The following is a 27,865-nucleotide window of genomic DNA, read 5'->3' on the forward strand; positions in this document are numbered from 1 at the left end:
TGTAAAAAGTAACACAAAATCCTAGGTACGTAACATCACCCCGGATATGAGGGATGGCTGAGGGTCCAAGGACCGACCACAAGACTACGCAACCATTAGCACCAGGCATTCAACTTAGGGTCCCGTAGTACTCTAGTGATCTCATTACGGGGACAGATTGCCCTTTCTTAGGGGGGGCAGATCCCCCCTCTCCCTATTCAAAGCTTCACACTGAGTAGCGAGGTATTCTTTTAGGGCAAGTTTTGCTACCATGAATTTTTTTTCATGATAGATTAGCTTCTTCATATGGTCAAGGAGGCGTCAGGGGGGGCAGATAAGCCCCTAACGCCTATGCTAGAGTGCGTGCTTGCGTAAGGGGGGGCTGATAAGCCCCTTTTTAACGCCTATTAACGCCATTAGCGAGAGTGCGTGCGCGAGTTAGTGCTAGAGACCAGTAAGACTACATTCTATTCCTATTTGCTTGTCTTTTGGAGAGGAATTTGTTTTCCGGAATACGAGAGGGACTCAGTGAGGAGAGGGCAAGAAAAGCCTGAAAAAATCTGGAAACAAAAAACTCCACTTTAAATGTCATATTTCCCTAAATTTTTAGCCACTTACCCTCATCTCATTCCTGCCCTCTCAAATCTCTCCTCCTCCACCTGCCTTACCCCTCTTACTCTACTTGGAGACACTGATTTATCATGGAAAAAAAAATTCCCAGACTGCCGTATATGGCCTTAAGGTCTGATCTCTCCTTTCTTTTAAAACCTGCACATTGCTTTCGACGTGTAATTCCAAGCTACATGCTTCCTAATAACATGTTCTAAAACACTTATTCGTGAGCACACTGTTGTTTTTAAGTGTGATACTCCTTGTGCTTTACATTCATGCTAAACTTGTTTTGCCATGCACTAAGGGCACGTTTGGCTTCCAGGAATTTGTTTGCATGACAAATCTGTAGACTGCAAGGAGAGAGGAGGGTGGAGACCGTGGAGTTGCTAGAAATCAGTGAAGGAAATCCAGGAATGGGTGTCTCTAGCAATGAGATGGGGCTAAAAATCAGGAAATGAAAAACTCTACTCAAAATCCGGCCAACCTTTTCCCTACTTTTAGCCGCATTTCATCCCCATTTCTGGATATCCTTTCCTGATTTTTGTCCGGCCAACCTTTTTCCCCATTTGTAGCCGCAACTCATCCCCATTTCTGGATTTCCTTTCCTGATTTTTGGCAACTTCACGACTCATCTCTACTTGAACACTACCAATTTATCCTCAAAACAAATTCCTGGTGGCCATACAAGGCCTAATTGTCTCACTTGTGCAGACACTTGTACAAAATACTTTTAGTACATTTACAATAAGAACCATAGTAGGGCTGAATGGATGGCCATTGGCCGATTCCGGTCTTGGCTGGCCGATCGGTTGGCCGATCGGCCCATGGATTGACGATCGGCCAGGATCATCCAGATCGACCACAGAGCACTCTACTTACCATTTTCATCAGTTTATGTGCATTCAAACTGTACTTTTTCTTGCCGCGTACAGGGTTTGCATGAGAGGGAGCAAGAGAAGGCCCACAAGGCCGAACTCAAAGAGATGCTTGAACATCAAGCATATAGCTATAGCGGGTCAGAGGAACGTTTACGGGGTTTGAGAAAGCAATTTGAACACTTTCACCTTACAGACCAACAAAAAGAAACTCACTAACACAGGTTATCTACATAGCTGGGATCAAAAGTTTTCTAGTGTGCTCTTTGCATGCCATTCCTTCCAAACTAGAACTTCAATCCAGTCCCCCAAGGTTCTCCTTTTCTTGGGCAAAAAAATTCGTTTTACACCCATTTTATAATCCAAAGAAACAGAGGCTAATCAAATTCTATCACAAAATTCCTCACAAACAAAAGGCACAGCAAGAATTTGCATGACCTTTTGCAGAACATTAAATGAGAATTTGCAAAAGGGGAGCACAGCAAGAATTAGGATAAAAACTGTTGCAGCATAATCATCAAGTCCATTACTAAAATATAAAGAAGGGTCTTTTTTTAAACATTGTTTGTCAGTAACAATGTTGCCAAAGACGGTGCAAGCAACTTGCACTGAGAGTAATAATCTAGCTAGCAGAAAACATACCTGTTTCAATGCGACTGAAACATCGGATGAACATGCCATTAGCATCAACACCAATTGCCTTCTTTAGTTCTCCTTCCACACCTCAGACGAACATCGCCAACTCCGGCCTGCTGTATATATTACTATCCTCATCGTCCAACACGGGATATGCAGCCACGAGAGCGTCTTGGGATCCAATATACAACGAATTATATATCTTCCAGTACACCTCCCTCACCTTCCTCGCCGGATGAAACAGTCCTTGAAGACAGTAGTTCAAAACTGCAGCAGCACCCAGTGCAACTCGCATCCCTTCTATGGCTTCCGTGACTGCATTTATAACGTGGGGAGATGTCTCAAAAATGTTTGGCCACACATAATTCAGTAAATGAACCAAAGCGTCCTCACAACCCAACCCAGCAACACCCAAAGCCATGTGTTTAACAGCCGACGCAGCAGTCTGCCTATGAACAAGATCTCTATCCATGAGAGCATCCTCAAGAAGGGGTGTCACTGCATAAATATAATCCTTCCCCATCTCTCCTATATATTCGAAAAGGAAGGAGAGAGATTTCAAAACCCCGTTTTGGACATTTAGCTCTGGTACGCGGTACTCATTCATTAGAGCTGGGAGGACTGTGAATGGAGAGCAAGTTTCGGCAACTATTGCAATAGCCACTGTTGTACAGACACGATTTTGGCGCTCTTGTACTTTCAGATTGTTCAATAGTGTTGCCAACACGTCTTGGGGCCCAATTGCTTTTGCGATGTATCCAAATGTGTTGACAGTTGCTCGCCGGATCCCCTTCTTGTGGGCTTTCAACATATCGAGAAGCTCGAAACATATCCTCATCCACTCCCGTGCGGGGACAAACTCTGCTCCACGATCAGCAATTCTACCCACAAGGTCAATACAATTCTCCTGCACTTTTTCGTGCCTGTTCTTCAGAATAGGCGTCAATCGGGGAAGCAAATCCTTTATCGGAGGAGTCATTTTCGTCATACCAATGACATTAACAATGGCCTTCAGTGCTCCTAGTATAGAGCCAAGGACCTCAGGGTACTCTTCTCCTAAGTATTCATATAAGACAACACCCAAATGACCCATCAACTGTTCTTCTTGGCATTGCTTCATAACGACCGCAATCCTCGATATGAGATCCGCTGCTTGTTGCCTCACCTTTGCACTCTTATTGTTCAAACGCCATTTTATAGTACCACAAATCTGAGGAAGGTATGGTTTCACCCTCTGTCCAAGGGAATTCACCACTGCACCAAATCCATTGAGCATCACATTAGCATCATCACTTGTCTGTTCTTGGAAAGCATACAAAATCCCATCAATCAAAAGCTCTTCCAAGCGGGCATCGATATCTGATGCCCCCAAGTTCGCAACCACTTTTTCTATTGTCTCCATCACCATTCGCCGGTACGGTTCACTCTCATCTTTTAAATCCTCGACGATCCTTCCTACAATATCTGCAACACCAACCTTGTTCGCAATTTCAACAGTAGTTTCCACAAGATGCCTATAGTTTCTGCGATCCAGTGCCATCCTCCTAACCCAGAAATTCCGAAAGAACTCAGGGAGAATATCACTGCGAATATAGTCGGCCTCCACCCCATCCGTACTAACACATTGCTTAACCACTTTCAGTACGATCTTCTTCATTTCTTCATCCGGCGATTGGAACTCGCGGATCAATATAAACATCACTTCCTTCGTGTAGTAACTTGCATACATTGCATCCATGAGAGGAATAATAAAACCAATTGATTTCAAGAAAGCGGCCAACACCTTCCCCCGGTGTGACCTAATACCCTTCCACAGAGGCTTCAAGACCGAATCAAAACTCTCAATACCATACGGGGCAGATGCCTCAGCAAGGGCGGCAAGAGACAATGCCGTAATTGTTCTCACTTTCTGGTTTTCATCATTGAGACCATGTTCTATGATTTCCACAAGCGATCTTAGATGTGGAAGAACTGCACATCCCATTAGAATCGCAATTTGCTGTACAATTTTAATTCCCGTGTGTCGAGCTTGCCAAGATTTCTTACTCTGACACACGGCTTTCAAAAATGGCAAGAGCGCGGGAATACCCAATGCGGATGCAACGACACTGAAAGCCCTTGCGGTGGTATTTCTAACATATTCATCAATGTTGTCAATATCTGGTCTCATGGCGGCAATCATAGTGGCCAAGCCAGCTGCTTTACTGAGATTGGAAATGATCTCTCTTCCTTCAACGCGAGCATAGTAATCCTCATCAATCAATAGAGGTTCAATCACCACAAGAATTTTGTGAACAAATGGCCGAACCAGCTCGTCCAATTTATACAATACCCTGTCAATGACCTTAACCAAAAGGTGGCGCTCTTGATCTTCAAGAGTTGGTTGCATCAACAATGGGAGAATCCTGTTGAACAAAGGACCAGCACCAAGCTCTCGAGCTTTATCGGTGAGCTGCCGCAGGGCCGTTTTTCTCTGCGGGGGAGTTCCATTCTTAACCTTGAGCAATAGCTTCATTATCTTGCGCTCTTTTTGCTCGTCTGGAGATAGCTCTTCTTCGTCATCTTCGTTCAACAGTGCACCAAAGTACTGGTAATCCTCTGGTTTCATAAATGGCAGCCCACCAGGTGCTTCTTTTGGAACATCAAACTGCTGGCCACGATTTTCTTCAGGAATTGCATAAAGAGGAGTCCCTAACGGGGTTGGGGTGGCAAGGAGCTTTCTTGCTGGCGTTCTGATAGGTACATATGACGCTGGGGGGTCTAGAATCTTATACCCTTCTTGTGGGAACATTGCATCAAGTTCTTCATCAGTCAACGGCCGGTTTCTTTCTTCAATGTCCTTCTCCCATCTCAGTAGATTATATTGCTCGGGCGTAAAGGCACCACGGAGATTAAGGCCTCCTGGGGTTGGAGTCGCTAGGTCAATTCCACCGACTGGGGTCACACCAGGGGTGAAGGATGCAGCTGGAGTTGAGCCGGGCAGTGGCGTTGCACTCCCCATGGTTGCAGGTGTCTCATCCCATCTTGATCTCTGACGTTTCGGAGTCGGGGTAGCGAGCCCCACGAGCTTAGGTGTTGCGTCCCAAGTCATACCAGCTGGTGTGGCACCAGGAGTGACTCCACCAGTGGCAGGGGTGGCATCAGCGTCGGCTAAACGTCCAGGTGTCGGCGTCTCATCCCATCGGTTCCGCCGTGAAAGTGATGGTGTCGCATCGGCAGCCACCCTACCAGGCGTTGGGGTCGCATCCCATCGGCCAATCCCTGGGGTTGAATCCGGCATATCCCAATCCGATGCCGACAAAGAAGATTTTGCTTTCTTAGTACTATTCTCTTGTTGTTCTTGAGATTGATCCCATCTATTCCTTCTCTTCTGGGTTCCCTGAGTAGGCGCCGACCCAGCATCCTTCTCTAAAGCCTTATTCTCCTCTTCCTCTTTCTTCTTCTTTGCGATTGCTCTCAACGTCTCTTCCTTCTCTCTCTTCAAGGCCTCCTCCCTCATAACATCTGCATAAGTCCTTACCGACACATCGGGTGTTTTATCCCCCATTGCAAAGGCATCATTTCTATCAGGAGAGATTATCCGATTAAGCCTCCGCTTCCTATAATCATCTTCCCTATCGATGATTTTTTGTGGCTTCTTAAAACCCAAATCATCATCATCATCTCCACCCATGCCTCTCGGTAATTCTTTCAGTACCGACTTAGGTGCCGTATAAGATGCCAGTTTCCTAGCCACTTCTCGCACCCCCAAATCTTGATCTTCCTCATCTTCGTTGACGGCGATAGAGCGCTCATAGCCCTCAAAACGGTTACTGCCCCCGTACAAATCAGCATCAAAAGTGACTGCAGTGAGAGATGCGAGCTCCTGCTCTTTCTTTTTCCTCTCTTCTTGGATTTTAGATATATCATCTTCCATCGTTTCAATCCTTTGCTTTCTTTTTCAACCTACAATTCAAACTTCACACCCCTTAAGCCCTAAATCTGCAGTAACATCAAAAGAACACAAGAACTATAGTCAGAACATAATTCAAACTAATCACAATTTAGGAATGGCTATAAAACTAACCATAAATCTGTAATAACATCAACAGAACACCAAAACTCAAATCAGAACAGAATTTAAACTAATCACAATTTAGGAATGGGCTATAAAAAAATTGAAACTCAAAACCAATTCCTTAAAAAATAAACAAGACCCAGCTAGTAAAACAGAAAAAGCAATACAGAAACAGAACTAAAAAAGAGAAATCTTAAATGTCGACTTGTGAATATGTGATTCGACTATGAACCTAAGAAAACCTAAGGCTTCAGAAACAATGTTACAATAAATAAAAATCCTAGATTCTCATAGTTCCATACAGAAACAACAAAATCACAGGAAGAAATATAATTAAAATCTCAGAAAACAACATCAAGACTACAAGTTGAAATCAATTTCAGTGCAGGAACAAAAAAATAACAAAAAAAACTTGGAAGGAAGGATCTCGAACTGTAGGCTAAAACAATGCACAAATTAAAATTTTAACAAGAAAAAGTTCCAAAGCAAACCCTAGATTCTCATTATTCAACACAAGATCGGTAAAAACCCTAGATTCTCATAGTTTCATACAAAAACAACAAAATCACAGGAAGAAATATAATTAAAATCTCAGAAAACAACATCAGGACTACAAGTTGAAATCAATTTCAATGCAGGGACAGAAAAATAACAAAAAAAACTTATAAGGAAGGATCTCGAACTATAGGCTAAAACAATGCACAAATTTTAAATTTTAACAAGAAAAAGTTACAAACCAAACCCTAGATTCTCATTATTCAACACAAGATCGGTAAAAACCCTAGATTCTCATAGTTCCATACAGAAACAAAAAAATCACATGAAGAAATATAATTAAAATCTCAGAAAACAACATCAAGACTACAAGTTGAAATCAATTTCAGTGCAGGAACAGAAAAGTAACAAAAAAAACTTGGAATGACGGATCTCGAACTATAGGCTAAAACAATGAAGAAATTAAAATTTTAACAAGAAAAAGTTCCAAACCAAACCCTAGATTCTCAACACAGAGATCGGTAAGGGGAGAAGAAACCTAAAACCCTAGATCTGAAAGTGCAAATTGAAACCCAAGATTCTAACAGTTGAAAGAGGAAACAGCTGAAAAAGAAAATATTGCAAGAACCCAAGATTTCAAGGAGAAATTTGAAGCTTGCACTTAAAAAACCCTAATTTTTAGTAGAGAAATGGAACTTAAAACCCTAGAATTTGAGGATGTCTTACCTTTGGAGGTTCTGTGACGTTGAAACGAAACCCTCTCCCTCGGAAAATAAGATATGGACGTTGGGTAAAGAGTGGTTTATATAGTGGAGATTTTATATGGTGTAAGGCCTTATAGTCCCGTATTTTTTCAAAATGTATTCTACGGATCACATCATAGGATGATCCAAACCGTCCATAAGATGGAACACGGTGTAAATAGGTTAAAACCCAAAAATCATTTCCATAGGATGATCCCAACCCTCCGATCGATAGAGGAACTGCATATTATGGAAACCTCTATAGAACTGAGGGCTATGATCATCCTATGGAATTGATTTCCGGGGAACACCGGAACAACTTATTCACGTTGTGTTCCATCTTATGGACGGTTTGGATCATCCTATGATGTCTGGACAGTACTTTTTGAAAAATAAGGGACTATAAGGGTTTACACCATCTTATGAACGGTTTGGATCATCCTAACTTTTGAAAAATAAGGGACTATATTAGTTGCCTGGATGCGATCGGTAATATTTTAGAATCCTATTATCAGAATCCAAATTATGTCCATGGATCCTAGGAGTGTGTCTAGCTCCAGTCCATTAAACTTCAGATTCGGATAGTCCATCGGACTGTCTGGATCCATTAACATCCCTGAATAGGTTGTGCCCCAAAAATCATATTTATAGGATGATCCCAACCGTCTGATCTATAGAGATTTCTATAATATGCAGTCCTCTATAGAACAGAGGGCTAGGATCATCCTATGCAAATGAATGTTTTTGCATAACCTATTTACTGTGTGGCCCATCAAATGCACGATTTGGATCATCCTATGGTGTAAGCCTTACAGTACTTTTTGGAAAAAATACTCGATTATAAGGGCTCACACCATATAAATCTCAGACTTGGATGTGGGCTTGTAGATAGATTGGCCTCAATTTTTAATGTTTAGATTTGGATCTGAGACAAATCTACATTATTTCAAAGAGGAATGAGAGACTGAAGGGTGTTGAGAGTCATCACCGACTCTCTACATATTGTGAAGGAGGGGACGGGCAGGCATGGCGCGCCGCGGCGCGACGTGGGCGGCTTGGCGTGGCATGGTGCGGGCCCACATGGGTGAATCCTAATTAAACTAGGAGGTTTAGTTGAATAAGAGTTGTAGTTTAATCCAGTATTTCAGTTTGTGGTTAGAGTTGTTATTAGATTAGGATTCTTTTTTTCTTTTCTTTTTTGAAATTTAGATTAGGATTCTAATGGCTTAGTTTCAATAAAGTCCAAGTCCGTTTAGAATTGTTTCTATAGTTAGAGTTTGAATAGGATGTCTTTTATTTGTTTATAAAAGCATAGAGAAGAGTTAACGTAAGTTTGAGTTGGAGGTGAATAGGTTGTACGTCAGAGAGGAGAAAATTGCAAAAACGTGAATAGTGAGTGAAGAAGTGGTGTATGGTTTCAATTTTTGAAATAATATATTCATAGTAAACTTTCTCTCTTGCTCTCTCTCTCTCCATCGCTCTCTTCTGATCTGTGATTTGTCCTTTGGTCTTTTTATGGGTATTGCTTCTTGCTTAAATTCTTTCTGTTTAATAAGTAGATCAAAAAGCAAGTTGCCGTTGATCCTTGGTTTTCTACAAGTGGTATCAGAGCACACACTTTTAGGACTTATGTCCAAGTCAACATAGGATTCCTTATTTGCTTTAGAGTTACTTTGCAATCTTATTTGGTTGTTTAAAGTTATAGCTAAAATAGGAGTCCGGTTGTGGTTGGTTTTAGAGCATCAACTTTCCTAGTGGAATTGGAGAGTCTCTTGGCAAACCAAAAGAGCCTAGCTAAGCAGATGGTTGGATCTACGATAAAGGAGAACGAGGAGGTTATCTTCGTTGGGCGAGGAAGAAAGTTTCAGAATTTCAAGAATCAGAAAGGTAAGCCAAAGGCCAGATCAGATCAAAGGGAAGGAAATTTTGATCAAGAGGGGGACTCAAGCAGTCGTGGTTCTGAGAAACAGCCTTGGAACAAGGGACAAAGATGAAAGTGCTACAATTATAGTAAGCCGGGCCACTTTGCTAGAGATTGTCGTGCACCAAAGAAGAATGAAGAAGGTAATTCTGCAACAACTAAAGATCTCCAAAAGGTTGATAGCGACGATGAGTGGTACGTGTTCTCTTCTCTCCATCGCAGAAGAGCAAACTGAAGTGTGTGAAGTTGCTCTTACGACTACAGAAGTCGTAGATGCCACTAGTTCGATGGACACAGACAAAGGTGGCCGAATAGACTATTCCAAGTTTGATAAAAAAAAGGCACTTCGGAGTGTCTTTACTGGGTACGACTCTGAAAGGAAGGGTTGGAGATGTGTGAACCCAAAAACTGTTGTGTACGTTTCAAGAAACATAGTATTTGACGAAGCTTCATCATGGTGGTCTTCCGATCAAGTTATTGTTGGAAATTTTAAAGAATTTGAAAAGTCAAAAGTGATTTTTGCCTTGTCTTTAAGATTTAGAGGGAAAGATTCAAAATTTGGTTTCCCTCTTGTTTCAAAAGCTAGTGACTTTTGAGTGCTTTATTGGGTTTAAATAAAGAGATCTTTTTAATGCCCAAACGGTTTGTATTTTACCCTTCGTTTTGTTATGGACACCCCCATTAATTGCTAAATGTTTTTATTGACACCCCAAACGGTTGTGATAATAACACCCATTAAAGTTGAAAAACCGTTTCATCTCCAACGGTCACAAATGTGAATGTTGGAAGAGAAACGTTCAAGGCTCTTAATGGTGGCTTTTCTCAACATTAATACCCATAAATGGTGGCTTTTTCCAACATACACTTTGGTGTTTATAAAAAAGAGAAGAGAATAAGGTAAGGCTAAGAGTTTTTTGGGTCTACGTTTGGGGTGGCTTTTGCCAACAGAAAAAGAAAGAGATTTACACAGAAAAAAGGATATATTTTCTGGTTTTGCTTCATCTCCTTCCTTCCGTTCCTTTCGTGTCTGAGCAAAGTTCTAAGGTGGTTCTAGGTGGACCAGCCAGCGAGTGCACGTGGACTGATTGGAGCCATATTTGGCTGTTTTATCTTGGAGCGTCGGTTCGCAAATCCCGGTTGCACCGATAGGGGGCGGATACGATTCTTAAGGAGAGTGACCAGTGGCAAGACTCAGCCTTCTCTCTTTAAATCTGATTTTTCCAAACAGTTTTCATCAAAAGAGATAAGTGCAACATGTTTTTTCCATGTTTTATTTCAATTATGGTTTGATTTACAATACATGGATTTTTGGATTCGAGTTGCACTGTTTTGAGGTCGAGTAACATGTTTTCAGTTCAAGTAACATCTTTTAGCTTCGAAAAACTTGTTTTGACTTCGACTTTCTGTTTTGGGTTCGATTAAGCCATATATAATTTCTTCATCATTTGTTTATAAGAAATGTAGAAATCTGATCCGTCCATTTTATCCAACGATCTTAAGAACCTAAGATATGGATTTTTCCAACAGTCTTAAGAATCGTAATATTTGGACTTCTTAAGATATGGATATTTTCCAACAATCTTAAGAATCGTACTATATCAGATTTATTACTTCTCTTATGAGGATCAGAGTTGTTACTGATCTATGATCTATGGCTTTCTAGAAAACCCATTTTTTGAGCAAACGAAATCAAACGATATGTTCATATTTATCAAAAAGAAAATAGAACATTTTAATGATTTTTAGTCACACGTTATGATGTTGATTGTAGATCCATTTATGTCTGCTCTTTAAAAACATGAACAGTTCCATAATTTATTTTAATTACAGTTTCGAAATTTCACATCCTTGGTTGAAATTCATATGATGCTGTTTTCATCCATTGGCTAAAACTCTTTTGATGTTTGGAACTAAAATTAATGGATCACATGGATGTGGTTTGTGAAACACTTTGTTTTTAAATTAGTATAAAAACCCATCTCTTATTTGGTTGGGCAAATTAAAAAGTTGAGTACCTTAGGACCCAATATTGTTATTGGCACCCAAAATAGTAGATTATACTTGTTTGGCTTTGATGATGGATTTCCTTATTGTATCTTTATACAATTGCCTCAACATGTTAAATTTCTGTTTTTAAGAAATTTTGATGGTTTGTTGATAAAAGAAAAGGGAATTCATAGTTGATCATCATAGGAGCTTGATATTTGAACCGTTTGTGGTGGCTTATAAAATCAGTAGCCTATGTTTTGATATCAACACCCATTTATCTAGTTAAATGTTTTGACACTTAATTGTTTTGATAATGGTACATGGGTAAAAATTATGCTTGTCAAGTGTTTGCTAAAATGCCTTTAAGAGATAAGCATGTCTTGTTGAATGTTTGCAAATGAATCTAATGGCAATATGAGTAATGATTTATTTTCAATGAGAAAAAATCTGCATTACTTGAATGGGAATGATACATAGTTCATTTGCAATCAAAGTTTAAAGTTCTTGTTCTTGTTATGGAACTTCGTGTATTGCCATCATGTATTGAAAATGATGTTTTATATGTACCATGGCATGGGAACTCTAATAGGCATGTTGGGTTTGCCATTACTCCGTCTAAAGAATAATTGATGAATTAACATATAATACATGTTAAAATGTCATTCTAATTTTCTGTATCTTTTGGAAAACAAGTAGATTTGGCATATAGGAACACAATTTGAACATTATATGCATATGTGCCTATTATATGCATATTCTGCAGGTTGTAGAAAGTAAGTCCATAAAAATACTTATATAAAGATTGGGCTACTAAATGTAATTGCATGTGTAATTATGTATGTATTGTATGCACATGACTCTAAATTCTTGGTTGGGAGGCTAACCATAATTTTTTAGAGTATGGAGCCTTAAAATGTAAATGTCATGCACTCACTTATGGTTTGTTGCTTAATAGGTACATCTGTACATTAGATTGGGATGGATAGTACCTGGTAACTCAGAATTGAGAGGTAATTGTTTAAATTGTGGGGGTCCTGCTTTTCAAGAAGGCTAAGTTGTGCTAATTGGATCTCTAACTGAGAGAATCCAGGTATACCAGTGGGTACTTATTCACCTTAAGTGGTGGAGCGATTTCATGTGAATCGGTTAAACAAATGTATTGTAAAGTCCCACTATGATAGCAAGATTATAGCCTTATCCTTAGCAAGAGGTGGAGCCAAATGGCTCAAGTTATGTTTTTATGGCAGATGGGCTGTTATGGCCAAGACCGGTTCCCTCAGTAATTTTATATAGTGTCTGCCAAAAAATGCTTTAGCCAAGGCCAAATGTAAGACCTTAAATGGCAAAAGGGGCATGTTTGCCTCAGGCATAAGTCGGTAAAGCAGATGAGGGACAATAACACTTGACTTTGTAAAGTCGAAGAGGAGTCTGCAGATCCTCTGGTAAAGCCACATAAAGTGGTGTATAAGGCATCGGAAAGGAATGGGGTTAAAGCCCAAGGCATTAACCATTAGTGATGGACACCCAACCTATGTGAAAGGGGATCCCTGGAATTAGGTTCAATGCGTACTAACAAGTCACCGGATGGTTTGTTAACACTATCATCCCCTACCCCTAGATGCAAAATGTTGAAGGATAGTGTTCACTGCAAATGAGGTAGGATGAGTTTGAGACTCTTAATCAGTTCATAAGCTGAATTTGGTGGTATGTTACTTGTAGTGCATACTTGATGACTGACCTAAGTGAATGTGGAGGTGAGGCCGCTTCCTATGAGAATGTAACGGGTAATTCTCTAGAACATTCATAAGAACCAAGAGGGAAAAAAGGCCAAAATGTTCCATTACTGTGAATGAATCACTAAGGAATCGAAAGTAGGGTGTGGGTAACAGGTTAGCCAGTTACACCTACGAGGAAAGGTTGAAGGACTCTAACTCTACCCGTACTCGGTAACGTAATCTGTTTATCCTAATATCGGTTGAAGTCCAAAAGACATCGGCATGAATCCACTCTATTTTTCTAATGTGCTCAGGTGCTTCCGTTTTCAAATTATAATCGTATTTTAATCTTGTGGGGGATTGTTGGAAATTTTAAAGAATTTAAAAAGTCAAAAGTGATTGTTGCCGTGTCTTTGAAATTTAGAGGGAAAGATTCAAAATTTGGTTTCCCTCTTGTTTCAAAAGATAGTGACTTTTGAGTGCTATATTGGGTTTAAATAAAGAGATCTTTTTAGTGCCCAAACGGTTTATATTTTACCCTACGCTTTTGTTATGGACACCCCCATTAATTGCTAAACGTTTTTATTGACACCCCAAACGGTTGTGATAATAACACCCATTAAAGTTGAAAAACCGTTTCATCTCCCCAATGGTCACAAATGTGAATGTTGGAAGAGAAACGTTCAAGGCTCTTAATTGTGGCTTTTCTCAACATTAATAATACCCATAAATGGTGGCTCTGTCCAACAGACACTTTGGTGTGTCTATAAAAAGGAGAAGAGAACACGGTTTGGGCAAGGCTAAGAGTTTTTGGGGTCTACGTTTGGGGTGGCTTTTACCAACAGAAAAAGAAAGAGATTTACACAGAAAAAAGGTTATGTTCTCTGGTTTTGCTTCATCTTGTGGACCCCGATCCTGAGAGGACGGGTGCCGAGGACACGAGATCCCCTGCAATCCTCAAAGATCTCCACAACGTGAAGAAGAGCTCTACAAAGGAACTCTCGAAATGATGCCACTCTCATAGCATAGCATGAGTGGCGATACAAAATGAATGAGATACCTCTTAATCTGGAGCCAGGACTCGAAACCAAGACGTAACTAAAAATAACTCAGAGTCGCCATCCATGGATACGCATGGAACCAAAATAAATGCTCTGTCTGCAACGGATAACCAAAGATACAACAGGTTCGGGCCTGATTACGAATAGAGAAGGTCCGAAGAGCACCCAAAATTCGTCCGAGTGCAAGTACTTGGTCTCTTATGCCATTTATTTATTAACCTTGAAGAGTTTTGGGCGAAAATCATGTGAAATGGGAACGAAATGTCCCCGAGTGGACGTCTACCTAAACATGCACGACCCGGGGATAAAATAATAAGCACACACAAAATAAATGGAAGAAGTGTCGCCTAATCACAGCTAGGTTATGAGTGACATGCCTAACTGGTGTCTAAGTTATGGTTGACAAACACATGCATACTACAGCTAAAGGTATAAGGCCTGTACAAGAAATTAATAGATATGATAATCAGTAAAGCAGTAAAGCGTTACAACAAACTGACAATCAAAGCAAGTAATTACTACAGTTAAACATGCAAGTAAAACAGGTAAGCAGGATAATGCTACAGCTAAGCATGCGAGTAAGCAAAGAAATGAACACACACTATCATCCTATGCAAAAATATCACCAATAGGCAAACACAAACCCTAAAGTGCTAACAACAGATCCTAAAACTCTAATGCATAAGCCCGAGTCTTTAGATGATCTGATGTTCATCCAAAGAAGCCTACGTATCCCCGCCTCCACGAGAATCAAGGCAACATAGTTCTTCGCACCTATTCTAAGCTATGATGCCTAAGACATCTAGACCTCTATCCTAGGCTCGACCTAAAAGACCGGACTAGTTATTGAAGCTTCTTACGCTATTATTTAAATTCCAGTGGATTGTGGATTTTAGGACACCCTATATGCCCTAACTAAATGCAGGTTAGCCCTAAGTTAATGCAAGTGGTTCCTACAACCTATGTGTAACTACGCTGTCTGTCCTAAGAAAAATAATGGGATCACTAACGCATCCTAGACCTAGTCATCAGTCGGCGATGTGAATCACCAACTGACCGGACAGAGGCGTAACAGACTCCTAACTCTAACACAAACACAAACAAAACACAACAATCGAACAACAAACTCCTAACTCTAAAACTCTCTATCTAGGACAAACTCCTAACTCTGGTGGAAGATCTTTTTGAAAACAAGGTTTTAAAGTTGTTTGAATGATTTTTGAAAGATTTACAAAATCTATTTAGAAAGTTTAGCTGGACTTGGGATAAAGATCTCAAGCTGCACTATGTACCTCGTGAAAGATGATCAAGCCAACGTAGTTCGAAAACGAACTCTCATAACCACCACTAAAACTTAACACTCCAAATAATTTAAAGCTTTTGATGTTTTCAAATGTTTTTGTTGTTTTAAATTTCTGATGTTTTTGTGATTTTAAATGATTTCAAAGTTCTTGTGATTGTAAATGATTTCAATGCTCACGGATTTTTAAAATTTCAAATGTTTTCACCCTTTTGGTCAAAAGCCAAAAGGAATTCACAAAGCAACACCTTAGGGTAAAGGGGAAACCCCAAACTAACAAACTAATATTCCAAAACAGGATATAACAATCCACAAACAAGCAAACAAGTGCCCCCAAGAACAGAGAAAATGATATTAAAAAACCAAGCAGGTAAACTCTGATAAGACTGAGTTAGTCTCTAGTGGAAAAACCAAGGTTGCCAAGGCGGGAACGAAAGCGGGATTCGATTCGGGATTCGAAAGCGGGAATTGAAGGCTCCTGGGATGGTTGGAAGCGGGAATCGTGGGTTTGCCAGAGAGACGACGGGGATTCGTCGGGGACTCGCCGGAGATTCGCCGGGGAATCGCTGAGAGTCGCTGGGGAGTTGGGATTCGATGGGGATTCGCAGGGAATCGCCTGGGAATCGGGGTTCCTATAAAGTGGGAATCGGGGTTTTCATAAATTGGGAATCGGGGTTCCCAAAATTGGGAATCGGGGTTCCCCAGAATCGGGGATTCGAATCGAATCATGGTTCGGATTCGCGATTCGGGGATTCGCGAATCCCCAACTCCAGGTACGAATCCTGCTTCTCTGGGAAAAACTCCTAACCAATAACGCTAGAGAGGGAGCACAAATGAGTCAGAGACTTTATAATAACACTACCAAAATGAAAAGAGCAAATAAGTCTGGGTAAGCCTCCTAACGAGGAAACTCTTTAAATGAGACAAAGCTTGTCTCCAAATAAGGGCTCTATGAATGAGGCAAGGTATGCCTCCTATGCACTAACTCTATACTAAAACATACTCCCTAAGGGATGGGCTCTAAACGACAAGGCTTGTCTCCAAAGGAGAACTGCCTAGTCAGACGAAGGATGTCTCCTAATGAGGGCTCTAGATGACTCTTTCATTGCCCTTGCAATGAGAAGGGTTCTACTATCTAAAAGGTGTCTAAAAAAACTGTGCTAGTCTACTAAAAAAAAGAGGAGGGATGCTACTTGGACTGAGAAAGTCTCCAAATGATGGGCCTGGGCTAACGCCCTCATCGCATATCTTGACAAGCATTTCAGCTGCACACAACCCAGTAATGACTATTAAGTATCAGACATCATAAAGACAAATTGCCATCCGCATTACCTCTCTGAACTGAAACAATGCGAAACTATCCTGCTGCTTCAAATCAATAGTTAAAGCTCCTTATATTAATCATCAATACAGATAAAAACCAACAGACTCAGTACTTAATCCAAATATCTACATTATAGAACATTGATCAATTAATGTGATTCTATTCAATCTGAAACTATGAAAAAAGTAAAGAGATAAGCATAAACCATGTCTGTTGCTACTTTTTAATCAAGTCCTGTGCATTCATCTAAAATCAAAATAACCTTGTCAAGCATGCATTTCATCAAAGCATTTCTTTTGGCCACCCACTGCCCATTTTCAAAGAAAATACCCTCTAGCTTTATTAGAGATAACCTTCCTATCCCCGCTAGCAATTAAATCACCATCAACACTAAAACTGATAGTAAGGGTAACACACAATCGTATACATGAATTCCTTTTAGAAGCTAAGAAGCGTCAGACAAATAATAATACTCTTCATTATAACACAACTTGCTCATCGAGCCGTCTTAGGTAGAGAGGATTTATCTAACAAGATTCTTAGCTACTCTTACATTCTAATCTAACTGGTGACAGCCAAAACTCAGCACTATTGTAATATAACCTCCCCTTAATTAGCCTGCCATTTTCCTTTCCATTAGCCCACCTTTCATCACCTTTCAACCTTTTTTTAAAAACTGGTTATAATCACCTCCCTTTACACCCTGTTTTACAGCCCACTCTTATTATCGAAACTCTTTCTAGAAACCAATCTAGATTTTCCATACGTCACCCATGTTTAAACAAACATCTTAGAATCTACCCCCATCTCTTGCACCCCTCATTCACCCATCTGAAATAATCCGCAAGATTCAGCCCTTAAACCAGTCTCCCTATTCCATGATACTAAATCACCTCAATGCCTCTTAGATCTTATAGATAAACCTTCACCATCAGCTCTACACCTATTTCGACATATCCACAATCCAACAGCTGATGTACAACTTCATAAGCCATGCCATTTTAAAAAGAAAACATTTTGTACAAATCATTTTAAGATCAACCTTATACCATACAAACGAACAGATTCAGATTTTTCTCTCCGTCATAGAACTAAGCATGACTGAACCAAACAAACACCAAAACATAGAATCTATAAATGAAGGATTAGACCACTATGAGCTGTACTAAAACAGAGCTGAACCTGTGCAACAACAAGGCTGAGACAAGGACTGAACCAGAGACTAATATTATGCAAGAACTGGCTGAAACAAAGACTGAACCAGAGGCTAACATTATGTAAAAAATGGGCTGAAACAGGGACTAAAACAGAGACTTGATTGTGCTAGTAAGGGTTGAACCATGAACTGAAGAAGAATAATCAAGGACCTGATCCCATATTTATGAAACAGGGACTAAAACAGAGACTTGATTGTGCTAGTAAGGGTTGAACCATGAACTGAAGAAGAATAATCAAGGACCTGAACCCATATTTATATCATCAGGCTACTCACATAGCAGACATTTAGAGACTGTATAACTTAGAAATGCAAGTCAGGAATAAATGAAACCTTAATGATAAAGTATGACACACACATATACAAGCCTACAAATAACCAACAGTGAAGATGAATCCCGGAAAAGTGGGTGTCCGCTTGTGCATATTGAAGAACCCAATTCAATGTATATGTAAGGCGGGCTTTGCATACCAATACGTGAGATTAATTCAAAGAACATATGTGATTCCTGCGCACACTTCTCCTTTGTTAATCACCTAGATGGGTCAAGATTTATCATAGTGATCACCTGCCCAACTTAAGCAATTAAGCCCATGGCATCACAGTCAGCAGATTAATAGCTTGAAGGTGAATTGTCCCCTAAGATAACAACCTCAACAGGTTCGTATTTGCACAGACTCATCTTACATTTTCATGAATGCCCAGTCATTGAGATTCCTAGAGCAAGAAGAACTCTAGAAAACTTATTAAAATGAGAAAGATAAGATGCTGTACATTTACTCTGATTTGGGAGAGTTGATATCAAAGGAAAGCACTGCCATGAATACCATTGTATGAATTTGATCACTTGCAAGAGACAAATAAGGTAACTGATATCTTCCATTTTCAGGTTTAAAGCAAGCAAAGATTTATGAGTTAATGAAGACAGTTACTTTGAGACATCACTCCTAGCAATATACATGCAATGATTCCTTCACAGATTTATTATCTTACATTCACATGATCATTAAGCTTTACATGCGCAAACATCCATCATGAATATAAGCTACCATATTTTTAAAGCATCTGCCGGGCATTTGGAAATACTCAAGAAAGAATCTAAAATGGCAAAACCAGTTATGCCCATAAAGACACATTGGTTGTGTCCATGAAGACATAATCAGTTATGTCCAATTCGTTATTAACGCTCTATCCATCTCTAACTTCACAACCCACTGACCGTTCATCCAAACTATACAAAGTCTCTTAAAAGAAATTCAGTAAAGTTCCATATTAACTCCTATGATAGCCAAAGCCAACAAGCACAAGGTGTTGGTATGTATTTTATTTTTGTTTTATTTATTTATTATTATTTTTTTAAGAAGAATGAAAAGAACAAGTTGCTCAGCATGCATAAAACTGGGTATTACAATTCCCTTAACAGAACAACACTGTGAAAGAATACAATAGCATAGTCAATACCATAATCATATTCTCTACCAGGTATATTAAGGGTCAATTGAGGAAAGAGTTATGTATCATTCGACACAAAAGTAGCACTCTCTTTGACAATGGCCATATAAATTGTAACCAAAACTCCGTGGAACAAACTAATGAAACAGATTTTTATCGTTTTCTTAAAGTAACTCTATTTCCATAAGGATCACCACATTTGTTTTCAAATCAGAACTTGCATGTAATGAGAACCATCACAACAAGATTACTATCAGTCCTGTAAAATCTAAATGAATTTTCCATGCCATGAAAACCTTGAAAATCAGAGTGACTCACTTCATATTCATCAGATGAAAATAACTCCCGTTATGGAATATGAAGGATTTATCAGAAATAAGGAAGCAAGGATCATAAATCTGCTTGAATTTTATATTATCCGAATGCACAACTGATGACCAAAACTACAGCTATCCACGTATTATCCAATGATCAAAGCTATCTCAAACCAGTAAATCAAGTTGTAATCCAATCCACACGTATCAAGCATCATTTTATCAAATGAAATAAAATCAACATGCAGAAATAGAGAAATGAAAGAGTAAAGAAGTGATACCAATATTAGATGAAACTAGAACTGCACTCCTTTCAATGATCCTCAAGGGAAAGTCACCATTGATTCTAATTTGCAAAAAATGCAGCTCACACGGAAGTGATGCAACTGAGACTTACAGATTTCGCCAGAAATTGAACAAACAGGTCTGATTTAGAATTTTAAATAGAAAATGTTCGGGTTCTATGAAAGGAAATGAGGAAAATGGTAATGTTTCTGTAGAATTGAATGAGGGTTGAAGAGATGGTAGCAAAGATGGATTTGAGAAGATGAGGTTTAGGGTAGAACTGGTGGTGGCTATGGGTTTGTAAAACTAATGAAAATGGGTTTTGGAGTTTGGGGAAACAGTGGATCTAATGGTGGCAAAAGATCTAACGATGGTGGTTGAGGATGAGATGGCCGGATGGGGCTAGGAGATTTGGTCGGAGAAGGTGGTCGGTGGAAAATGGAGATGGTTGGTTCGGACAGAAAGGGGTAAATCTAGGGTTTGGATTGGGGTAAAGGAGATGGAAGATGATGATGGTGGTGGCTTAGATGGTGGTGGGTTTGGGTGAAAGTCCGATCGGAGGTTGTGGATGGGGCGGCCGGATGGGGCTAGGAGATTTGGTCGGAGAAGGTGGTCGGTGGAAAATGGAGATGGTTGGTTCGGATAGAAAGGGGTAAATCTAAGGTTTGGATTGGGGTAAAGGAGATGGAAGATGATGATGGTGGTGGCTTAGATGGTGCTGGGTTTGGGTGAAAGTCCAATCGGAGGTTGTGGATGGGGCGGCCGGATTCCGGTTATGGCCACCGGAGAAGATGAAGATATGGCTGGGGGGATGAAAAAGGGTTTGTAAAAAATGGAGATGATGATGGTGGCTTATGGCGGTGTTGGTGGCTGAGAAGGTGGACGAGATGAAGGGAAGAAGATGGGGTCGGATTTGAGGGGGTTTGATCGGATTCCGGACGGTGGTGGTAGGAGAAGATGGAGAGGTGGTGGTGGAGGGTAACGGTGGCTGGCAGGATTTCCGACGGGAAATGAGGCCGGAGAAGAGGTTATTCTCCTTCTTCTTCTCCTCTCTCTCTCTATACCTCTCTCTATACCTCTCTCTCTCTCTCTCTCTCTCTCTCTCTCTCTGCTACCTCTGTTTTTTCAACGAGAATGGTTTTTTTTTATACAACGGGAAATGATGTATTTGCGCCCCCCCCCCCCCCCTATTTACTTGGATAGCCACCTCTAATGTAACTTTTAGCAACTTTTTAACCTACAAGGGGTGGCCCAAGTAGAAAAGGGAAATGATATATTCGCACCCCCTTTTGTTTTAAGGGACAGCCCCACCTATAGTGTATTTTGTAATTACTTTTCATACTGGCAGGGGGCCCAAGTAATAGCAGGGGGGAAAAATCCTTGCAAAAATATCTTCTAAGGAAGCTTCCTAGGATACCCTTCAACTAATCCTAGTCCTAAACTCTCATTAATCTAGATTAGGCTTTAAACAAAACTTGAAGAGAAAGAAAAGAATCTTCCATATTACCAAACTGCCCCGGTTCAGGGTAATACACCCCATAATTATGTTACACACTAATCCGCACACCCCTATATCACCCTGGACAGCCCATTACAGTAAATTTGAACTGGCTTTCAGGTCCCAGGACACCCCTCTTTCTGGCTAAATTGCCACCCTTATTCCTACACTACCACTACACTACTAACTTCATCCGTTTACTAGGCAAATCGTGACGGATTCGAATGAAATTTTATGAGGACCTAAATGAGACCCTAACTTACTATAGGAACAAATTAGGGACGCTAAAACACTAGTTTAGCAGGATTTATAATCTAACGACGCTATTAGGGTTCGGTCAAAATGGGGTGTCTACACATCTCCTTCCTTTCGTTCCTTCCGTGTCTGAGCACAGTTTTAAGGTGGTTCTGGGTGGACCAGTCAGCGAGTGCACGTGGACTGGAGCCATATTTGGCTGTTTTATCTTGGAGCGTCGGTTCGCAGATCCCGGCTGCACCGGTAGGGGGCGGATAACCGGATACGATTTTTAAGGAAACTGACCAGTGGTACGACTCAGCCTTCTATCTTTAAATCTGATTTTTCCAAACAGTTTTCATCAAAAGAGATAAGTGCAATCTGTTTTTTTCATGTTTTCTTTCAATTATTGTTTGATTTACAATACATGGATTTTTGGCTTCGAGGTGCACTGTTTTGAGGTCGAGTAATATGTTTTCGGTTCAAGTAACCTGTTTTAGGTTTGAAAAACTTGTTTTGACTTCAACTTTCTGTTTTATGTTCGATTAAGCCATATATAATTTCTTCATCATTTGTTTATAAGAAATGTAGAAATATGATCCGTCCATTTTATCCAACAATCTTAAGAACCATAATATTTGGGTTTCTTAAGATAAGGATTTTTCCAACAGTCTTAAGAATCGTAATATTTGGGCTTCTTAAGATATGGATATTTTCCAACAGTTATTCTTCCAAATAGTCCAGAGTTAGAGACTAATCTGCAAGAGAAGTTAAAAGCAGATGTTCCAAGTGGAGATGGTGTCGAATCAACGAAACCTCAGGAGAAGGTGGGGCCTAGACAAGAGAGTCCTAAAAGTCCAAAGCAACGAAGTCTATGAAAAACTGGTGTTCATGAGACAAGAATAGCTGAAGAGATGAGGCCGTCTCAACTACAGAAATCTGATGTTGAAGTGATCAAGCCAAGAAGGTCCTCACAAATCCGGAAGCCAAATCCAAAGTTTGCAAATGCGGCATATGCAGAAATATTAGGTAGAGATGTCGATATTGCAGAACCGACAACTTTGAAGAAGTTTGCAAAGGAACTTAGTGTGACCTGTAGAGAGTCAGTGCTGAGGGGGAGTGTTGAGAGTCATCACCGACTCTCTACATATTGTGCCGGAGGGGACGGGCTGGCGTGGCGCGACGTGGGCAGCTTGGCGTGGCATGGTGCGGGCCAGTGCGGGCCAACATGGGTGAATCCTAATTAAACTAGGAGGTTTAGTTGAATAAGAGTTCTGGTTTCAAGTTTTGAAATAATATATTCATAGTAAAATTTCTCTCTTGCTCTCTCTCTCTCTCTCTCTCTCTCTCTCTCTCTCTCTCTCTCTTCTGATCTGTGATTTGTCCTTTGGTCTTTTTGTGGGTATTGCTTCTTGCTTAAATTCTCTTTGTTTAACAAGTAGATCAAAAGCTAGTTGCCATTGATCCTTGGTTTTCTACAAAGGGTGGCCATGCAAAAAAAGAAAAAAGAAAAAATAATTACCCGAGTGCTTCTATTGGTCCTTACAAGCAAAGTGCATCTATGGTCATGGTTGTCAACTTCATGTCAATATTATTCTTTTATGCCTTAATTAGTGCACTTTCTTGCTATGGACTCGGGCTGCAAGCAACCAAACAGAGCATTAAAGTTAAAACTTCAAGTGTTAAAAAATAGAAATAAAGTAATAAACGACCCGAGTTGCTCGAGTCACGCACACGCCTCTTTCCCTCTTCTCTTCATTCCCCCTTTAGCCCTTGGGTTTCAAGAAGAGAGAAAAGAGGAAAAGACCATTACAGAGAAGGAGAGAGGAGTTGAAACCCACGACCAAATAATCGGTTAGGGTTTGTTGATCACCGTGGTGGAGATGATGGCGACTGTGGATTTTGGGCCTGCAAGAGCCTTCTCTGATTTCTTCTACCTCTATAAATCTCCTCCTCTATAAATCCGACCATTGGTGTGTTTGTGAAGATCACCATTTCCTTCTACAAGGAGTTCTCTAGGGTAGTTCTTTACTTCTCTTTTTTAGGTTTTTTATTTTGTTTAGGTTTGTTTTTCTTTCCCTTCTAGAGTTTTTCTTTTCTTCCATTTTTTTGGTTTTGAGATGATTTTACCCCTCGCCTGATGTTTTTGAGTTTTCAAATATTCCAATGTTTTTTTTTATTTTAAAGCTTTTCCAATATTTTTTGGATTTTTAAAATGCTTTAGATGTTTTTGGATTTTTAAATGTTTTCACCCTTTTGGTCAAAGACCTAAGGGACTACACAAAGCAAAACCCTATGGCCAAACCCTAGGGGTAACAGGGGAAACCCTTAAATCGGGTAAGATAGCTAATTATAAAGGATAATGACATGATCTAAGATCCCTAACAAGCAAGGCTCTAATGAGACTGTGCTAGTCTCTAAAGAAGAAGAATGACAACAAAATTAAAGAGAAACTCCTAACTAACAACACTAAGGAGATGAGCAAATAAGTCTAAGACTATCTTGTAACGCCACCAAAAGGACAAATAAGTCAAATACTCTCTAATAACACCACCTAAAGGATGAATGAGTTAAAGACTCTCTAATAATACCATAAAAAGGGGTAGATGAGTCAAAGACTCTCTAATAACACTATGAGTCAAAGACTTTCTAACACTCTACGAGGGGGCGTAAATGAGACTAAGCATGTCTCCTATATACAAAGGTGGGCTCCAAGTATCCCTATCATCGCCCTTGCAATGAATAAGCAAGGTCATGGCAACTAAAAAGACTAAGTTAGTCTTCTACTTATGAGAGTGTTCCACAAATGAGGCTAGGCAAGCCTTCTAAAAAGGTGAATTCTATAAATGAGACAAAGCATGTCTCCTATGAGCGGACTCCTCTAATGAGACCCAAGATAGTCTCCTAAAGGTTTGACTTTTCTGCTGGGACATAGCTTGTCTCTCTAAAGGGGGTGATTTTCTATCGAGAAATAGCTCTTCTCCTAAAAGAGAAAATATCAAATGAGACAAAGTATTCTCCTAAAAGTGGAGGCTCTGACTAGCGCCATCATAGCCCTTACAATGAGAACGAAAACCTATGGTTTAAGTGTCTTCAAAGGACTAAGTAAGTCTACTACACAAAAGAGGGGAGCACTACTTGGATTGAGCAAGTCCCCTAAGTATGGGCTTGGGCTAACGCCTTCATCGCCTACCAATTTATCTCTGTCCTTCGACTCCAAAGCTAATTTCCAAATGTATAATATACGAACTTCAAAAGAATGCTAACATCACCAAAGTGCACATTTCTTGATAAACAGGGAGAATGAAAAAATGTAAACAAGCTCATATTACTATGCAACTATCACAATACAGATGTATTAGTTGGCAAAAATTATCAGCAGATTTAAGGAGCAACCTGAAAACAATGCAAGTAGATAGTGCTATGACATATGTGAATATTAATAAACTAAGCTATCTCACTTGATTTCAGTAATATAACTCCAAAGTCATGTGAAGGAAACACATTTCATTATCATTGGCCTTCATGAGATCAAGCAAATTCAAATAAATGTACTCATTGTATTCTATAAAAACCCTGTCTTATGTGAGCAAGTATATGTAAATGACGAGGAATATTCAACATTAACAACAATTAGAAAGGAGTACTATTGTTCTCATATCATCAATTTTGTCACAGTTGTAGTAGAGGCTTATAGAAATTGCATGATGATTTCAAACTGAGAACGACATTACAGGTAGAAAAATGATACAGCAACAAGTAATGCATCCAATAAAGTTAAAACGAAAAGCGGTTGGAGCATGATATAATAGGCTACAGATTATATTTTTTTTATCCTATGGTTTACACCACAAAGCTCACCAGTACAAGCTGCTTGAGTCCAAAACACTACTCATACAACAATGAAAAATTGGAAAATCAATTCATAAAATTTCCATCAAAACAGAGTTTATTTTTATTTTCTGCAAACCACTTTTAAAATTTGTATCACATCCTGAACATCCTGCAGTCTCACATATTGCAACCTTACTTTCATTTCATGGATGAGAAAATAACATAAGGATGTGGAACCCTAACACGACTAATATGTTCCCTGAAAATGAAAAATACTTTCACAAAGGTAGGTGAAAGCTGCGATTAAAATACTTTTACAATCCACATAATGTCTGAAACCAAATGAAAGAAGATCTCAGGGCACCTGGAAGAAATAGTTTTACTATCATTACAAATGTCTTCTTAGGGCCCAAAGGACAAATGAAAATTGAAAGAAACAGCTCTTATCTATATGTTCCTTAAATACCAACTACACACATTTGGGATTTCAAATCTTATTTAATTAAATGTCTTTGAACAGATTCTACAAACATATGAATATAAAACTATGAATCCAAAACTTAACAAAACCAAATCCTTTATATTAAGTCTATATAATTTCCAACACTAAAACTACAAAGGTATGAGATTAGAAAATATAAGCATGACAAACTAAAATATAACAAGTGAGATTCTAAACTGAAACAACCCCTGTTTCTCAAAATTACACTGACTCTAAAAGCTCCAAAGATCATCCAAGAATTCATATTTAAGACAAATTGAGTAAAGCATGGACACTATCATGTTTTGATAAAAGGATGGGCTGCTATGGACACCATAATGTCTTGACCACCACATTATATTTTGCTAATGAGAGCCATACCGCACACATACACATAGATACGCATATATACATTCATAGACACATGTACACACACACATATAATATTCTATTATCCAAAACAGAACTGTGACAAAACAGGGCTGAATTATTAAATTGAACTGTGACAAAACAGGGCTGAATTATGGACCGAACCTTGTGCCAAAGCAAGGCTAAAACATAGACTGAACCTTGCCAAGACATGGGCCAAATCATAGATTAAATTTATGCCAAAACATGAGCCAAATCAGAGGCTGAATTTATGTACAACAGGGGCAGACTTATGCAAAACAGGGAATGACTTAGTACTAAATAGGGGCTGACTCATTGTGACCTAAGTCTCTAAAGCATATTTCTGCCATAGTTTTTATGCTTCCTATTATGAAATCAGATCAATAAGGATAGTAGAATCTATACCCTCAATATACAGCCAGTTCTAACAAAAGAAAAGTCCATCATCTTAACTACAACATATGCAATAACAAGAACAGAGCTGCTATATTTCTACAACTATATTTCAATTCTACTCTATCCTTGAATCCAGCAATATGAGGTAGGAAAATGCATTAACAACATATGAATGAAATTCTCACAAGTTTCAGAGAAAAACGAAATTATAAGAGATGATCACTTATCAAAATAGGTAAAATGAGCCTTTAAAACATCACAGAACACCACAAACTGTACACGTCCAAACCGGAGAATCAAAGAAACTGAGTGAATCTTTCAATCAAAAGCAAAATACCATAAATCTTTCAATTATAAGCACATGAACATAAGAAACTAGCAATACAAACCATTCAAATAAAAAAATTGCAATGAAAAAAAAATAAAAATTACTTGTAATGGATCCTCGAATTTCTAAAGGGGACAGTACCTTGATTTTGCTAATAGAACTCCTGACTCTACTCTCTTCTTTCAAATGATGATGAAGATCTGAAGCTTGAAGTCTAATCTAGGGCTTGAAAGCTTAAAAATGTAAAGGATCTAAGGTTTAAGAAATTGAAGCTAAAATATAATGGATCGAAGATCTACGAACTGGAATTAAGGTTTAAAAGCTAGAAACAGGTTTGCGAATAGTAGAAGAAGAAAATGGATAACTAGGGACAGATCTAGGGTTTTTGGCCTTATAATAGGGTTTGCAATAGAGAAGGTAGGGTGAAGATGATGCCAATCGGTAATTTCCAGCTAGAACAATTAGAAGAAGTGACTGAAACGAGGAGATCTGAGGTTTTAGAAAGGGTTTGTATGGATCTAGGGTTTAATGGTGGCTGAGGGTTAAAGAAAAATGGATTTGGAGGTGAAATCTAAAGATTAGAAGCAAGGGAAGATGAAAAGAAAGACTGCAAGCTTTGAAAGCCAACCAAAACTCTGGCTGTCTTGACGGAGAAGAAGGTCGGATCTTCTTCTTCTTCTTCCTCTCTCTCTCTCTCTCTCTCTCTCTCTGATGAAAAATGAGATCCTTT

At 39.4% G+C, this 27,865-nt stretch overlaps 1 protein-coding gene across 1 annotated transcript; it reads right to left on the minus strand.

The window, feature by feature from the left end:
• Positions 1-1,969: 1,969 nt before the first annotated feature.
• On the minus strand, positions 1,970-27,865 carry LOC143865155 (uncharacterized). The gene is made up of 2 exons (XM_077375794.1): positions 27,277-27,865; positions 1,970-6,083 (listed from the first exon to the last, which is right to left on the minus strand). The coding sequence occupies exon 2, from the start codon at positions 6,016-6,018 to the stop codon at positions 2,191-2,193; it is 3,828 nt and encodes a 1,275-aa protein (XP_077231909.1). The 5' UTR covers positions 6,019-6,083; positions 27,277-27,865; the 3' UTR covers positions 1,970-2,190.

The sequence above is a fragment of the Tasmannia lanceolata genome, unplaced genomic scaffold (genome assembly GCF_043159265.1).
Source record: "Tasmannia lanceolata isolate RefF3 unplaced genomic scaffold, GAP_Taslan_0.1 ptg000063l, whole genome shotgun sequence".
Classification (NCBI taxonomy): Eukaryota; Viridiplantae; Streptophyta; class Magnoliopsida; order Canellales; family Winteraceae; genus Tasmannia; species Tasmannia lanceolata.

Bases quoted from the DNA above. Each gene is read 5' to 3' on its own strand.
- LOC143865155 (XM_077375794.1), bottom strand. From the start codon at position 6,018: ATGGAAGATGATATATCTAAAATCCAAGAAGAGAGGAAAAAGAAAGAG.